Source organism: Mauremys mutica, chromosome 5 (genome assembly GCF_020497125.1).
Source record: "Mauremys mutica isolate MM-2020 ecotype Southern chromosome 5, ASM2049712v1, whole genome shotgun sequence".
NCBI lineage: Eukaryota > Metazoa > Chordata > Testudines > Geoemydidae > Mauremys > Mauremys mutica.
This window is the reverse complement of record NC_059076.1, coordinates 111,376,572-111,394,001: the sequence shown is the minus strand read 5'-3', so window position 1 is coordinate 111,394,001 and position 17,430 is coordinate 111,376,572. Positions and strand designations below refer to the sequence as shown.

General features: G+C 37.1%; 1 protein-coding gene across 7 annotated transcripts in view; it reads left to right on the top strand.

Annotated features, from left to right (window-relative positions):
- The window catches only part of SLIT2 (slit guidance ligand 2), a 421,334-nt gene that overhangs the window by 305,087 nt on the left and 98,817 nt on the right, over nucleotides 1-17,430 (top strand). For all 7 annotated transcript variants that reach the window (XM_045019040.1, XM_045019039.1, XM_045019036.1 and 4 more), the window contains 6 exons: nucleotides 6,999-7,070; nucleotides 7,717-7,788; nucleotides 10,153-10,224; nucleotides 11,999-12,142; nucleotides 12,284-12,447; nucleotides 16,712-16,862. In XM_045019040.1, coding sequence (XP_044874975.1) covers nucleotides 6,999-7,070; nucleotides 7,717-7,788; nucleotides 10,153-10,224; nucleotides 11,999-12,142; nucleotides 12,284-12,447; nucleotides 16,712-16,862 — 675 coding nt within the window. The remainder of the gene's footprint in view (nucleotides 1-6,998; nucleotides 7,071-7,716; nucleotides 7,789-10,152; nucleotides 10,225-11,998; nucleotides 12,143-12,283; nucleotides 12,448-16,711; nucleotides 16,863-17,430) is intronic.

Genomic DNA, 17,430 nt, shown 5'->3' with positions numbered 1-17,430 from the left:
GGAAGCATTTGGTAAAACTGACATGGAGCTTATTTTCTTACATACACTGGTAACTTGGTACTTTATTAGTCTGCTGTAGAACTTTTTCTATTTTTAGAGCAGTATATTTTGTGGACAAAATTGTGTAGTGGTAAATTTAATATGTCATTCTTACTTGCCATAACAAACTACAAAAACATTAAACTACACAATGTTGAATTAATAAGCAAGGCAGAAATCAAATAGCAATGCAGAAATATTCAGTTAGGCTAAGTATCTGATGCACACCTTATTGGGCCTAGATGTTTTATCAGATCTGCTTAAATAGGATAATTATTTTTTTGAAAATAGTTGTAATAATATCAATTTCACCCAGATAAACACTGAAAGGTCAGAATATCACAGTTACGTGCCTGCCTTATGATACAATGTTTAATAATAATAATGATTACATATTGTCTATTAGTATCATATAGTCTTTCTCTACAAACTTATATGGAGCTTCTTCTAATGTTTTTCTATTCTTGCATAATTACACTATTCTCATCAGTTACAATTTGTCATAAAACAATGTATTATCCAACTATGGTGGGGGTGGTTTTTGTATGTATGTTTGTAAGGAACAGATGGGTAGGTTTAAAGAGATTATTTATTCCCTATGAATATATGTCAACATTTCATATATTCTCAAATAGCATGAACAACCACATAAATAGCATACCAACTTGGACCAGAATTATTATAACACATTGTAGTACTAATGTATTGTACTTTGAAACCAAGAGGTCTGAATATATTATATGCGGAGGCTGAAGGATTTTACTGTTACCTGAAAAGATTTATATATATAATCCTCTGATTAGTAAGAAACTGTTTTACCGCAATTTCCTGTTGCTGCTTTTTGATAAGCTGATTCATCTTTGTGGAATCTTAATTGATTTATAATGTATTAGCCAGACATCTGACCATTCCTGGAAAATCAAGAGTGGTCAGAGGTAGTCTACAAAAATACAGAGTGGTTAAGATGAAGATAAGCAGTTCATATGTGATGGTCATCATCTTGGCTGACACTGGGGACCATCAGACCTAAGGCATCAATCTCTAGAGTTTGAGTTAATGAGCCATAATCTATAGCTGAGACTCACACTCAGGATGGATCAGCAGGATAGGTGTGTAACACAGACTATTCACTGCCACACATGTGCAAGAATCTAAGTTTACTCAATATATTAAAACCTTTAGGCTAAACCCATGAAGTTATTAAGAAAATTAAATAGTCCTGAACTTAATCAGAATACATGTCATAGGTGTGAAAAGGGTTAACAGAGAGGTAAATAAAGAATAGGAATAAACAGTCAGTTTTCATCACGGCAAAAAGTTAAGTCTTATGCCACAGGTTTCTATACCAATGTTAAAAATATTTATTAATAACCTAGAAAAGAGTTGAGTAGTGAGGTGACAAAATTTGCGGATAACGCAAGATTGTTTAGATTAATTAAAACAGAAAATTTAGGAACTTCAGAGGAATCTTGAATTCATAATACAATGATTGATTAAGTACAGTGTTGACACATGCAAGGTAATACATATTAGGATAAAATAATATAATTGTAACTCAGCATTCACGCCCCTTTAAGAGCAGTTAAATCAGTGTACCTTTTATTGGGGCTTGGCCCTTTAAGGCAAGGGAATTTTGGACAGCATTGTTCCCCTGGACAGTCCAGGTGACCAAGAGGTAGCATGTGACTGGCAGGCTCTATAAAGAAATGACTGTCATTCAGAAAGGAGGTACCAGAGTCAGGGCAAAATCAGGAGAGTAGCTACAAAGTTTTCTGTAACTTTGTGTGACATTTTATGCAAATTATTTAATTAGCCAATTACATGCTTCAAGAACATCATTTTTTGAAACACTATGTGGATTTAGTGCTGATGAAAGGTGTTGGATTGAGACTAGATTTCTTTACACGGTTCCCCCATCTAGTGGGAGCGGGTATGAAGGACAGACTTAGACTTTAAGGTCAGAAGGGACCATCATGATCATCCAGTCTGACCTCCTGCACATTGCAGGTCACAGAACCTCACCCACCCACTCCTGTAATAGCCCCCTAATCTCTGGCTCAGTTACTGAAGCCCTCAGATCCTGGTTTAAAGACTTCAATTTACAGAGAATGCACCATTTACACTAGTTTAAACCTGCAAGTGACTTGTGCCCCATGCTGCAGAAGTAGGCAAACTCCCCCTGGTTCTCTGCCAATCTGACTTTGGAGGAAATTCGTTCCCAACCCCAAATATGGCAATCAGTTAGATAGTTATGCTGCTAGCAGTCGCAGATCAGCTACATGGCATTGTAGGCACTCTCATACCATCCCCTTCATGAACGTATCAAGCTCAGTCTTGAAGCCAGTTAGGTTTTTTGCCCCCACTGCTCTTCTTGGAAGGCTGTTCCAGAACTTCACTCCTCTGATGGTTAGAAACCTTCATCTAATTTTAAACCTAAACTTGTAGATGGCCAGTTTATATCCATTTGTTCTTGTGTCCACAGTGGTGTTTAACTTAAATAACTCCTCTCCTGCCCTGGTATTTATTCCTCTAATGTATTTATAGAGAGCAATCATATCTCCCCTCTGCCATTATTTGGTTAGGCTAAACAAGCCACGTTCTTTGAGTCTCCTCTCATAAGGTAGGTTTTCCATTCCTCAGATCATCCTAGTAGCTCTACTTTGCACCTCTTCCAATTTCAATTAACCTTTCTTAAACATGGGAGACCAGAATTGCACACAGTATTCCAGATGACAGGACCTTTATTCTTTGCAAAAGAAGGGGGGCAGAGGCTTGTGCGAAACCACAGGCAGCTTGTCAGGGAGCTACAGGGTAACCAGGGTAGTCTGAAAGGGGGTATGGTTGCTGGGCAGAAGGGAACCTGGGAGTGCAAAGTGAAGATTGTCTTGGGATGACATTGGTTCCATTAACTCATGTCCCCTGTATTAGCCATTAGCTCCCATCACCCTCATTCTGTTCCCCCATTAGCCACTGCTCTCCATAACAACTGCTTCCTTTTAGCTTCCTCAGCAGCCCCTATCCCCATCTTTCCTTCAGGTAGCCTCTCACCTCCCCTTCCCTGTCCCCCAACAGCTTTTGCCATTCCATCCTCCAACAGTTCCTCTGTACTCCCCGTTTCATACCACTAGTTCCTTGTTTTCCCTCCCACTTACCCACTGTAGCCCCTCACCTCTCCTGTCAGTGCAGTGGCACTGTGCTGCCTCTTCTCTGCTGAGCTCCACGTGGCATTGGGGGAAAGAGTAGCCAGATGGGGAGGCCGAGAGGCTGCCTAGCTGTATGTTCAGCAAGTGCCACAGGAGCCTCTGGTGGGAGCCATGATAGACTACAGCCCAGAACCACATGATTGCCTGGGGCCCACCAGAATACACGACATCCAGGATGCTCTTTGGGAATATGTGAAGAGGGTCTTGGTGCCTTTCCTGGGGCTTGCTATCTGCCTTTGGTCCATTCCTCAGTCTCTCTTCTCTCACCATTGGTTGTGATTAGGAGGATTAGGAAAGGCTCATCCTCCTGTCTTTACTTGCTCACTTCCCTGATAGAGAGGAAAAAGAAGTATTGCTGGTGTCAGTATACAGAGGGGCTGGGGATTAAGGGGAATGGGGCCTAGCTGGTAGGGTCTCTTGTGGGAACTAGAACTGTCCTTGGTGGCTGCATGGGAAGCATCTGGCCCCGGCATCTTTTTCTCCTCACTCATTCTTACAATTCAGATGATCAAACGGGCCCCATATATGAGAGAATAAAGATGTGTGTGACAGGATCCCTGGGGTACAACCTGGAAGTATGGGACCGCTGTGCCCCCACTAATTCTCCAGCCTGGGCTGTCTTTGCCAGTGATAAGCAGCAAACCCCTGTAAGCCCTGTTATCACTTAACCACCAGCATCCAGAGGCACACACAGCTATACACAGGGAAACACCAGCAAATCTCCCAAGCCCTTGTCTTGCACCCCAGAAGTATACCATCTTACACTGCTCAAGTCCTTTTCTTGAACAATCCAAGCTCATTAATTAGTTCTCCACTTCATTAAAGGAAAGTGGATATGCACTAGCCTATGTAATCTGAGCAAATTCGCCAAGCACTTTGGAGAAACTCACTGGTAAGAATAAAATGTTAAAGTAAGTTTATTAATTACAGAAATATTATACATAATTATAAGTGGCAGGTATAAAGGTCAGGGATAGTTACTTCAGAAAATGAAAATTAAACATGCATTCTAAATCTTAAACTTTTAGACTAAGCAAGTTTTTAATCAAACAGCTTTTCTTACTCCACTGGGTGTTGCAAGTAGGTTACAGTTCTTCATACACTGGCTGAATTTCCTTCTCAGCCTGGGACCAATCTCCTCAGTTCAAAGTCTTTATCTTCCCGGCATTTTTGTTGCCTTCTTCATGGGTGCAGGAGGAGAGAGTTGGTCTCATGATGCCACTGCCCCTTATTTTATACTCTGTCAAGTCCCTGGTGGGCCTTGCTGACTCAGAGTTGAGCAATCCCCATTGTATAGTGCTTGCACAACTGTCTCCTAGCCTGGTCTACACTGGGGTGGGGGGTCGAACTAAGGTACGCAACTTCAGCTACGCGAATAGCGTAGCTGAAGTCAAACTACCTTAGTTCGAACTACTTACCCGTCCTCACGGCGCGGGATCAAAGTCCGCGGCTCCCCCGTCAACTCTGCCACCGCCGTTCACGGTGGTGGAGTTCCGGAGTCGACGGGAGCGCGTTCGGAGTTCGATATATCGCGTCTAGATGAGACGCGATATATCGAACTCCGAGAAGTCGATTTCTACCTGCCGATCCGGCGGGTAGTATGGACGTATCCTTACAGAATTGTAAATCTCTTGTTTACAATTCCTCTGCTGATCAATGGTTGTTTAAAGTCCGCTTGGGTGTGGGTCACCACCCTTTTATTCACTGGAGAGCTAGCAGTGGGCATCTCCCAAACTCACAACATATTTCAATAACAACCATATAGCAAAATCTCATAACATAATACACAAAATGATATACATATTTTGACAGAACAATGGGTTTCACCAGATCATGACCTTTCAAATGATACCTTGCAAGGCATGCTTTGGATGCAATATCACAACCCTGTACCAATGATGAATATGGGAGTTAATGGGTGCTACTTTGAGGTACAGCATGTCACAGTGGGTCAAGCCCACACGATGCAGATGAGTGGACGGTGCTGCATCATGGTTTCAGAAGCCTTGTTGACCAACAATCCCTGCATGAATTTTACAACAGGTGATTCTAAATACCCAGTGCAGTAAATTCAAAAAACCTAGATTCCTTATGTTAAATGGATTTTCAGTTTTCTATTTTATATTGCTCTGAGGTACACATGTCCAACTCCCATGGATTACAGTAGGACTTGCATGCTTATATGTGAAAAGAGAGTATGACCCTTATTTCATAGGCGCATTAGGTAGGTTTTGAACTGCAATGTCTATGCTGTTTATAGTTTTGTGGTGGGAAACAGCAAAATAGACTGTGTAGTTTCATTTTGAAAAGCAAAGCTTCCTATAGTTCTGAGAGTTGCAGAGAATATGAAAAAAATCACCATAGTTTATAATCTTATTACTTTTAAATGGATCGTTCTATTTAAACCCATTACTAAGACTGTATGTTCCATAGTACAGATATCTAAACATTTCCTTTTTATAGTTAACTCTCAGTACATAGTTTTGAATAATTACGTAAAACAATTATTTATCGGTTATTTTGGACTTAGTGGGCTAAAATCATCCCTGTCATAACTCCTTTGAAAGCTAAATAGTATTAGCTGAGAGAAATTTGGCATATTATATTTAAATTGACAGTAAACAACTGACAATTCATATGTATTCGCCTGGATCCTCCGTTTATATTTTTATATGGTGCCTTGCCTTTCCGGATGCTATAACTCTCTGGGAACCTACAGATGCAAGTGCCTGATGGAAATTTTCAAATCAAAATGTAGTAGCTTTTTTATGATTACAAATAGAACTGTACCTAGAATTCTAACCCTAAAACACAGTGTTCTCCAAACAAGTCGCTTCCACTGTAGGAAGGTTTTGGTAGTCCTTGCAAACTGCTTGACTTCATAGTAAATGGGCAGTAGAACTTCCTCAGCATAATCTTTCCACATGTATACTCCTGATGCTACTATTAATGATCCTAAATAAATCTGTTTACAGTCTGTCCTACTGAGATGGGAAACGAGTTCACATTCTGCATTGTATCTACAGCAAATCGTCATCCGCATCATTATGCATATATGGGAAAGTGGCAGTTAATGTAGAGTAAAAAGTTAGGCACGATATTGGTTAAAACAATAGTGTGAAGTGAACACATGCAATCTTGATACTTAAGATAAAAATAACCTTGTTACCTAGTAAGCTTAAAGAAATTGTTTGGCAGTTCACGTGCAAAACCATGACACTGGCAATGTTGCAAGTGCCAGCATATCTCAGTTATTCAGTGCTAGTATTCTTGCTCAGATTTTCCTATAACTTAGATACTTAAGTTTCTAACTTGTTTACATAAATCTCTTACTCCATCTAATGTGTAAATATGATTCCCTGGCAAGTATTTGGAGTTTCAAAGAAGTGTAAGACTACTAAACATACATAAGTTAGATCTGAAGAAAGAGTTTAATTATTTGTACTTCTTGACTGAATTATGCAAAAATTCCAGATAAGTGGTAAAAGTCAGATCAGATCAACCTGTAATTTATAGTGTTGTAACTCTGTATGTGAAGAAGAGAACATGTTTATACAGCCAAAAATTGATTTTTTTTTTAATTAAAACAATTACTGACCCTGATTCTCGTGGCATAAACCTGTACTCCAGTAGAAGGGAAAAGTAACTATGATTAAATACATCTCTGATAATTTATTCTGACATGAATTATACACATTTTAGATTGCTCTTCAGCATTACATTTTTGTATTTTTATGGTATTGTTTTTCTTTGCAGACGGTTGGAGCAAAATTCAATCAAGGTCATCCCTCCTGGAGCTTTCTCACCATATAAAAAGCTTCGAAGAATGTGAGTGAAAAATATTTTAGAATTATATAAAAACATTTTTATAAAACAGGTCACGGTCATACAAAGAAATTCCCATCAAAGTATGAGTATTTAAGAGTGTTTGACAGCCAGAGGATTAACTAATATGGCTGTCTGATTGCTTAGATCGTATAGTGCCTTTGTCATGTTAATAACAATCGCTGGTTATTCAATGTAATGATACTAACTAATATGAATGTATATATAAAGAAATAGTGTGTCACTATAATGAAAATAATCACTGAACAGATTTTTTGGAACATATTTTGAAATGACATACCATTGTCATTTCATAATTCCATTGATGCTGTAAGGTCCTGTTGCCATATCAACCTAACTCAAACATTACTTCATAAAATGTATTTAACCCTTTTATTAATACTAAAAATAAATCTAGTAATCATTTTGTATGACTATTTATTTTATATAACTATGTGGTATTTCAGTGTAATATGGCGATTTTGGTGCTTTGATGTTCTAATTTTTCAATTTTGTCTCACAAGGCCAAACTAAATATTTAGGTTTAGCCTTTTCTCCAATGACCAAAGCTAATTACATAATATTTTAATAGTTATTTTCTGTGGAATGGGCTAGAATTCATTCAATATACCCTCATTTCTTATTTTAGTGACCTGAGCAATAACCAGATCTCTGAGACAGCTCCAGATGCTTTCCAAGGCCTGCGTTCACTCAATTCACTGTAAGTATCAATGTGATTTTCTCAAAAGAAAGGCAAAATTTCTAACATTTTTGGTATTCTATTTTTAAAGACGTTTGGCTTCATACAAAATTCTCATTTAATCTTCATTTTTCTTGCCCTTGAAAGCTGTAAGATAACGTCAGAGATGTCAGAACTATAACTTGACATCATATTGTGGCTGAATGCTAAAATTTCTTAGATTCAGGTCTTGAGAAGGATCCATGTGCTACTAATGTAAAAAGGTCCCAGCAGGATCCTTTGATAACTTGGACCAGTAAGCCAGTCAGGGAATGGAAAACACCCCTCTTCTCATGCTATATACATTCATATTAAATTGAAAAATATTGTTTGGAGTAAACTCATGATTTAAATTTGTTCCACTTTGAAAATTGTGGGCTTGTCTCCTTTTTATCATGATCATTAGCAGAAATTATGACAATTCCTGCTGATTAGTTTTGTGAATAAGCTTAGTTTTCACATGCAAAGCTTACAAAGTGAACACTGATAGCCTCATGCTACTTTACTCTCCATCCCTTAGCAAACAGAACCTTTTGTTTTTTCAACTTCTGCCATTTGATCCTTAATTACAATTAAGTACTGTTTTACTTCTCCTACTTGACTTTGTTTTCACAGAATTGGTTACTTCAGAAATACTTTGAAGTGGAATGGAAGTTTATACAGTTTCTTTAAAATTACTTCCTTTATTGCAGACAGGGCTTCCACTACTTTGGCAGTTCTAAAGGATTCTAAATATAATGATTTTTTTTTGTTCCCCTGAGGAGCATCCATTTTATTTTCACACATCCCATTCTAGCTGCTTTTTTAAAAGATTGGCTCCTATTAAAGCTGTATAGGAAGATGCTATGCAAGCTGCTTCTCAAATTATTTCATCAGAAATTGTCTATGTACGTGGAACCAGCTGTTCTGCTGTTATAAGAAAAAAATCATAATTGTAATTCATTTTTCTAACTACAACCAAAAATTAGCAAGTTACGGATTTTAGAGAGTAGACAGATTGCCCTCTGTGAAATAATCTCTCCTCAAATAGTACTTTTGAAGATCTGAAAGGGTAAATGATTATAGCATAATGTGATTTAGTTAAGAAAAATATTGCATAAGTGCTACCTACAGGAAATCTTAACTTAAGGGGCTAAATGTAACGCGCTCTGGTTTTCCATGTCTGAGATGGTCTCTTTGTAAAAGGCACTGGTCTGGGAGTTGAAGACTCGGGTTCTACTCCCCACTCTACAGTCGACATGGTGTGTGTGAACTTCAGCTAATCATTTTGGTTTTCTGTGCTTTACTTTCCCATCTATAAAATGGAATGTCATATGTACCCTCTTAGTAAAATGCAATGAGATCTTTGGATTAAAAAGTGCTAGAAAAAGAGCTAAGTATTCTTCTTGTACTGTGTGCATACACCATAATGCATATTTTATCAGTCTGTGTTGTTTTCTTAAGGTTGCAAAGCCAAGAATTCAAAAGCTAGGAAGTATTATTGCTGCATGATTTTTTTTTATTTTACAAACCTATTTTAACATGCACATCAGTTGTTGCCTCCAGGATCTTCACAAGGTGCCATTGTAGGTCTCAGAGCTACAGTTTGGAAACCTTGAGTACAATATATAATTTTTGCTGGCCTTTTAACTAATTTTCTTAGTCAAATGAACATTTTGACTTATATCTTGTGTCAGTAAAGAAGGTGATATATTTCATTAGGAGATATGGCAGATCAGTGTGTTAGGGATTAGCAGGTAAACTCTTCCACATCTGAAAGAGTATGATGGGGTTTTATTTTAGTGTCTGCTGTAGAATCAACAATGAGAAACAAATTCAGACACAAATCTTTAGTATCAGGCTGTCTCTGTCAGTGATACTGGCTGCTATCTGGAGCCATGTGGTACATAAAAAAAAACTGCTTAGAAGAAAGTCGTCTTGTCAGTACTTATACTTTATTACCCACTGACCAGTTCATCAGTAGACTAAGTTTCCTATCACCTAGTTAAAATAGATACTTGGGCCCTGATCCTGCAATAGGGTGACCAGAGGGCAAGTGTGAAAAATCGGGATGGGAGTGGGGGGTAATAGGTGCCTGTATAAGAAAAAGCCCCCAAAATCAGGACTGTCCCTATAAAATTGGGACATCTGGTCACCCTTTCCTGCAATGGTCTTTGTAGGGGCAGATTTCTGCACCCATACAGGGGAGCTTGCCGGGGTCTTGGTTTTAAATCCCAAATGTCTTGGTTATTTCTATTTAGAATCATTTCAGGGAAGACAGAAGAAGTTTCTTTCTGTCTTCCAAGTCAGATCCAGAAAACCTGTACCTTAGTAGTAGCCACCTTGATTGATTCTTTTCTGTTACAGTGTCCTCTATGGAAACAAAATTACAGAACTTCCAAAAGGCCTATTTGAAGGACTCTTCTCTTTACAATTGCTGTGAGTATTTGTTTAATGCTTATCTCATTTTGAGTTAACTGGTGGGAGAAGGGATGGGACTTGAAACTTTGATATGTACCCAGAAAAGAAGGGATAGGAAATTATCCCTATATGCAATATCAGATGTGCAGTGAAATCATTCATTTTAGTTTTAGTAGATGAAACTAGAGGAGTCAAGACTTCTAGATTCTATCCCTGGCTCTGACTTTTGTTTGTCAGGTGTTCCTTTGATCAAGTCATATACACTCTGTGTCCCAGTTTACCCACCATTAAAATGGATATAACATTAACCTATCTTGTGAAAATCAGATAACTATGCAACATGCTTTGAGATCCTTGAGCTGAAGGTGTGGTATATATTGAGTACCAGTAGAGAGTCTACATTTATCACAGTAGAAATATTTGATTTAACAGTGAGTATCAGGGGGAGCATCATGGTGATATGTTGATCAAACTTTCTCAAAAGATTCAGCAGGATTGACAGTGCAGTTGTAGTACTGTCTGAAAATAGATTGTGTGTACTAAGCCATAAATCAGCAGTGATGTTCTGCAGTGGAGAATCTGGGAATCGCTGGCTTGTAGCTGTAAAGTCTGATGATCTTAGAAAATAACATCTACCCACTTGATTTGAAGCTTTTCTTGCCCAGACTTTATAGAAATGTGATAGGCAAAATGTGTCCTATAAATACTTCTGGAAGAAAGTGGCAAACTAGGAAGTCAGTGATGTGAAAATATAAATCATAGCACCATCTGGGGTTGATGTTTCATCTTTAGATCCTGATACAGTACTCAGGAAAGCATTTGCCTTTGTTTCCTTCTGAGAGGAGTTTGTTACCGAGAATTATATTCACTGAAAGATCAAAGATAAATCTTTGTTTCTATTCAAGCTAAATTGAAAGCTCCACTATAGTCTGATAAATTTTGCAGTGCCTTTCCTTATTTTATTTGAAGTGCATGTCTTCCCTTGACCACACTTCTATTCAGACACAAATCCACCTTTACATTGCAGTAAAACCCAGTTTTTCAAAGCATAGAACACACTAACTTCACTATTCACCCTGATAAATGGAAAAAAAGGAAGAATCAAAAGGGATATGATTTGAAAAATCCAACGAATTTCATGGTAAACTTAATTTTTTTGTTGTTTAAAAAAGGTAATAGACTTCTGTAAAAACACTCTTCCTTTTTATCTTTTTATATTTGTAATATGGGAGGGATGGGGAAAAAGTGTTTGTCTTTGGAGATGGAGAAGAAAATCAGATCCAGGATATATCCGGACTATAACTTATTCTGTGCCACCAGTTTTTTACTATAACTTCTGGAAATGTGGCCATATGCTGATTAGTAACATGTAATTAAGCATGCCATTGTACATCTCTTCTAGCTAATGAACACAGTGTTCAGTCCTTATTTTGGGAAAAAGGCAAAATTTTCCTTACCCATACTTGATTTCTCAAGCTCATTTCCTTGCTCAGATAAACACCACCCACATACATTCCATGAACACACACAACGCTGCGATTTTACTAAAGAAGTCAGTGCATTTCAACTCCTATGTGTGAATGGTACAGAATAAGTACAGAACACCTAAATAAGTTATTTTAATTCAATAAAAAAAAATTGTGCACTTGTTAATTAAGGTTTGTATAATAAACAAAATAACCTTCTTGTTCCGGTTACAAATGGATACAAAGAATTCTTGGTGATACAACAGTGAAGCTTGAGTGACAGTAAACTAATTATTTCTATTTTATAATTGTCTTTCATATTACAGATTATTAAATGCCAACAAGATAAATTGCCTACGAGTAGATGCTTTCCAAGATCTACACAACCTGAACCTTCTCTCTTTGTATGATAACAAGCTTCAAACCATTGCTAAAGGCACCTTTTCACCTCTACGTGCAATTCAGACTTTGTATGTATACTTTTATTTGTGTTGTATGTAATGAGACTTTCTATTTATGTTTGTTTTCTATAACATAAGAGCATTTCAGGAATAGTTGAGACCAATTGCAAAATAATGTGTAAAAAAAATTTTTTTTTTCCTTCATGAAAGGCATTTGGCTCAGAACCCATTTATTTGTGATTGCCATCTGAAGTGGCTGGCGGATTATCTTCATACAAACCCTATTGAGACCAGTGGTGCCCGTTGCACCAGCCCCCGCCGTCTGGCAAACAAAAGGATTGGCCAGATCAAAAGCAAGAAATTCCGCTGCTCAGGTAATTTGCTTAGTTCAGCTGCTATTTCTCTTTTATTGCCAAAAAACAGTGGTTACAGAAGTTTTAATAAAAGCAGCTGGTTTTCTACTGAATTATTAAACATTGCAGAACTTTTTTTGTTCTTCTACTGAACAAAGAGGAAAATAATGGGCGGCTCACATTATTTGATCATGGAATATAGTGTAGTTAACACATTTGGCACTAAATCTAACTAGCACTAAATCTAACCGAAGAAATGTAATATACAGCACTTCAGAATGAAATGATAGAGTTATTCTCTACAAGGATCACCAGCATAAATCATTTAAACAAAGTTTCACAAGGCTTTGGAATACGTGAAAGATCTAAATATTTCCAGCTAAATATGGAAACATGACCTATTCATGTTACACAGGGAGCTTACCTCATACTGAAATTTACTGTTTGCTTTTTTCTAATCTTATTCCATTTCCTACTTACATTTTTCTAAGCCCTAACCTCTGTCATATGGTATCCAGCTGTTCCAGGTGCATTTCACATTCTACATTTTATTCAGCCTTGAGTGCAAATACCAAAAGAAAACTGTTTGTTATCCATGTTCCGGATATAGTTATAACTATTCACATGTCGTTTATCAGCTTTTGTTGTGAAAACACTTTTTTCACATAATTATCTGCAGTTTACTGTAGTCCATACTTAATCTAATAGAACACATTCTCTGCTTGCTGACATTCAGGTGCATCTTCTATTTTTTCTCTTTGTTTTTATTTAGCTAAAGAACAGTATTTCATTCCAGGTAGGTTTGGCTCTGCAGTAAGCCTGACTAACTGCAGACACCCTCTCCTCTCCCCACCCAAAAGCAAAATTTGTCATAGCTTTAGGAAACTGATGCATGTGTTTTAAATATAGTCAATACTCTGTAGATAAATATATTTTCTTGTGTAGATTACCAGTAGTTCTGTTTTCTGAATACAAGGGCTTTGCATGCAGCTCCTGATATCTTTTTTTTGTCTCACAAATCTGCACATAGCCTATGAAAATCGTACTTTTATTTACATTAGTTAGAAGGTTGCACCTGTTACTATATATTCCAACTGACATCTTTACCTACCTTGTATATCTTACCTACTGTAACACTACTGTTTTTAAAATGTAGCCATTGAGCTGCTTTTAAATACAGAAAATCTTCCTACTGTCAAAGAGCTAGTACAACTTAAAGCCACTTCAAAAAATGAACCCTTTCTTGCTTTGCTTTTATGCTCTAAACCAGCAGTTCCCTGCTGTCTATCTGCAACTATTGCTTGCTCACCTGTGACCCTGTGATTCCTGTGTTTTATGAAATCTCAACAGAATGCCAGGAAAAGAATGGTGATGTTCCTCATTAAAGGCATTTTAAAATCTCTCACACACATTGTGCATTAGAAATACTTTTTGTTAAAGAGGAAACAAAATTTAAGAGTTGGGGTGAAACAGAAATGTAAACATCACTTTCAGGTACTGTAATACTGTGACACTTGCCAAAGGAAAAATGATATTGCCCTAGCTCTTTGAAATTTGTTTCTTTTCCCTTAGCTGTCAAACATGTGCACTGCTTTCTTTATAGAAAAATACTTACGTTCTGTTCCTAACAGGTGATAATTAATTGATTGGCCAAGTATACAAGAGTATAACTACAAAAAGCTTCTCTCATAGTTGAATATCTAGAAAAATATTTACAGTAGCTTATTGAATGCACTTGGTCTTTCAAACACTACACGTATATTGTCTTTCTGCAGTGTTTTAAATACTGATTTATTGATTGATCTTGCCTATTACCTTTTAAACTGGTATGTTTAACCGCTTTGCTTTTATTGCCATGCAATTTTCTTTTTAAACTGGAATGATCGTGTGAGATTTTTCATGTCCTTCTACTAATACGTTGGCTTAGTTTTGTAGGGGAAAAAGAAAACTGGACAAGGAGGGTAGTTTGCCATCACTGGCAGCAGTAGAAACTTCTTATTTTAAAATAACTTAAAGTGGGGGAGGGAGATCTGATTTCCCCAATCTATCTGGCCACCTGAATTCCATAATGAGTAGAACATCTGTAGTCCTCACACATAGAGACTTCTACTCAATATTGCCAAAATGACTTTTGTCTCTAAATTAGAAGCATTTTACTAGCAAGTATCTTTAACAGGCAATTTATAACATGGTCACACACAACTCTGATTTATTTACCTACAAGAAATAATATCCTACTTAAAATTGTAATTGCTAAAATATGAAACATATAAGGAAGCTCTGAGAATATTATTTTTTGAAGTGTGGCTTCGGTGTATCCTCTTCCTATTAAGTAACTAATGGACGTAGTTTACAATGTGTAACATTTCTTCAAACTTTGGAGATCTTGACCTAAATATTGTATGTGATTTAGTTTGAACTATTATGCACATACAAGTTAGAATTTTTCTTGCTCATAAGTAATTCTCAAAGCCCCATTAAAAAAAAAAAGTTGGATACACTTTATGCTTAGATAAACATCATTAAAAAAAGTCAGCATTTTCTATAGCAGGTTGAATGTAGACTTTTTATAGCTGAGAGATCTGGGTTCACAGACACTTAAACTATTTTAACAGTATTCCCACATAGTCATGTTTGAAGACTAAAGGTTATAACTGTAATAAAGCAGGAACTTGAATAAATCCTGCTTTTGTATTAGTTCATAAAAATATTTCAAGTAGTTATGTCATATACATTACTTGAAGCTAAGTAGATGCTAAAATATTACAGTATGTGAGGCCTCTTTTGTTCTATGGCACTTGACTGTTTCCCCAAAGTTTCTTTGATTATTTTTTTTAATTATTTTAAGTGGCTTAGCATACATCTGTATAAAGCAGCATTACTCTATCTTATCGTAATAAAAGAATTTTTAAAAAGATAAATTATAACCCATGAAAAGTATCATCATCCTATAAATAGTTCATAATTAATCTCTACCCTTTAGCTCAGTTGAAGTTTTGTATGCCACTTAAAATAAATTCTTCTCTCTGTCCTAAAGATTGTGCCTCATTGCAACATCCTGTAATCAAAGAAATAATATTGAGGCAAGAGAGTGAGAGTGCTTAGTTTCATGTTTTTATTTTAATTGGGATTACTCTGTCTTTCTTTCCTTCTTGGCTATCTTTACTTTTTCAGGAGTTCACCATTTTGGCTGTAAGTAAAGTTCAGTGTCTGAACTAAATCACAGTGTACTTCCCATCCCTGGTGCACCTTCTTCTACTAGTGTCTTTCCACCTTTGTCCAAGAAGAACCCACAGGTCCTTTGAGCTTCTATCTGTTTTCCCTGTCACCCACCCTCAGTTCCTTACTGGATGTTTTCTGCTGATATGTATAGGATGTTTTTTTTGTTCTGTTGATTGTGCGAAATGGTGGAAGAAACTTGCAATGTGGTCTATTTCTTGTACTTTTTAGTTAAGCTGTGACAGTAATACTGTTACAGTGGCAGTGGACATTCTGTAATAGGAATGCCATGTCATGTAAGCAAGTATTAAACTTCAAGAGATTCTGTAGCTTTTCCCTACTCCTTCCTCTTTTTCCCTTGCTCTTGTCCTTGGCCTAGTGGATGCAGTTATGATAATTTAGCGAGATTTTCTGTTGTGCTTGATCTAACCATGTGGTTGCAAGGTATGAGTAAAACATGGTTCTGTCAAGCACCATGGAACGTCACGCAGCTTTCTACAGCATGGCAAGCTGCTGAGGCTTAAGTCAGGATTATACATTTTTTAAATTAAAGGAGAAAATAGGGCTTTGAATCTTATGTATTTGAGATTATGTGGAGGATTGGGGACTGTAAAAGAAATGACTATAGAAGGTTAATGAAGTCCAGTGAACAACAAAAAGAGTAACGAGAAAAAAGAAATGGCATACAAGAATCTATTAAATCTTGACACACAGAGAGAAAAATAAATTGTGTAATAATCAGTGGCATTTGTGTAATTAGATGGAAACCAGGCAAGATTGGCTGACAGCACAATCAGCAGAAAGTACAGCTGTGAAAAGCTTATGTTTTCAATGTTCTCCCATCATATGAACTTGGTCACAAATTTTTCCAGCATATCTCAAGCCCCTGTATTTTAACCCTCTCTTGAAGCCTTAATGTCTGTTTAGTAGCACAAAGTTTACCAAACGTTTCTCAAGTTATTCACCTATCCTCTGCATTGCAGAGCTGTCATTTTAATTTTCTCATGAGAAATTAATCTCATACTCTATGGACTCAGTGTCTGTATTTGCCTTGACTCTTCCACAGGCACCGAAGATTATAGATCAAAACTAAGTGGAGACTGCTTTGCAGATCTGGCTTGCCCTGAAAAATGCCGCTGTGAAGGAACCACAGTGGACTGCTCCAATCAGAAGCTCAACAAAATTCCTGAACACATCCCCCAGTACACAGCAGAGTTGTAAGTTCAACCCGCAATAATGTGCTGCTTGCCAGTGGTAGTACAGCTAAAATTTTGGTATGAAAAGTCAACACAGCTTAAAAGAAAGAGGGAATAAAAGAAACTCAGACTACTCCCCTCCGCATTGTTTTGAATACTGAACAATGTTATAACTGAATTTAAAGCATTTTTGCTAACACTCGACCCATTGAAGTGTTATAGTTCATCAAAAGCAAAACAGAATACCTAAACTAACAAAAATTAATAAGGTAATTGCTGTACCATGCCATGTTTCCACTCCATGATTATCTGCTGTTTATTTTATTTTTTTATTGTGTGTGTGTGGGGGGGGGTATTTTTTATTTATATAAAAGTAGCAAATCGATGACCCAATCAAAAAGCAGGACCACATTATGCTCGGTGATGTACAGACATGTAACAAAGAAGACAGTTTCTGCCCCAGATTGTTCACAGTGTACATGTCAGACAGGAACCAAGTGGTGGATGAAACAAACAGGAAAGAACTGGGTTGTGAGGATGAGAGAAAAATAAAACAGAGTAGAGCAGAAGAAGAGAAGTCACAGCTTGG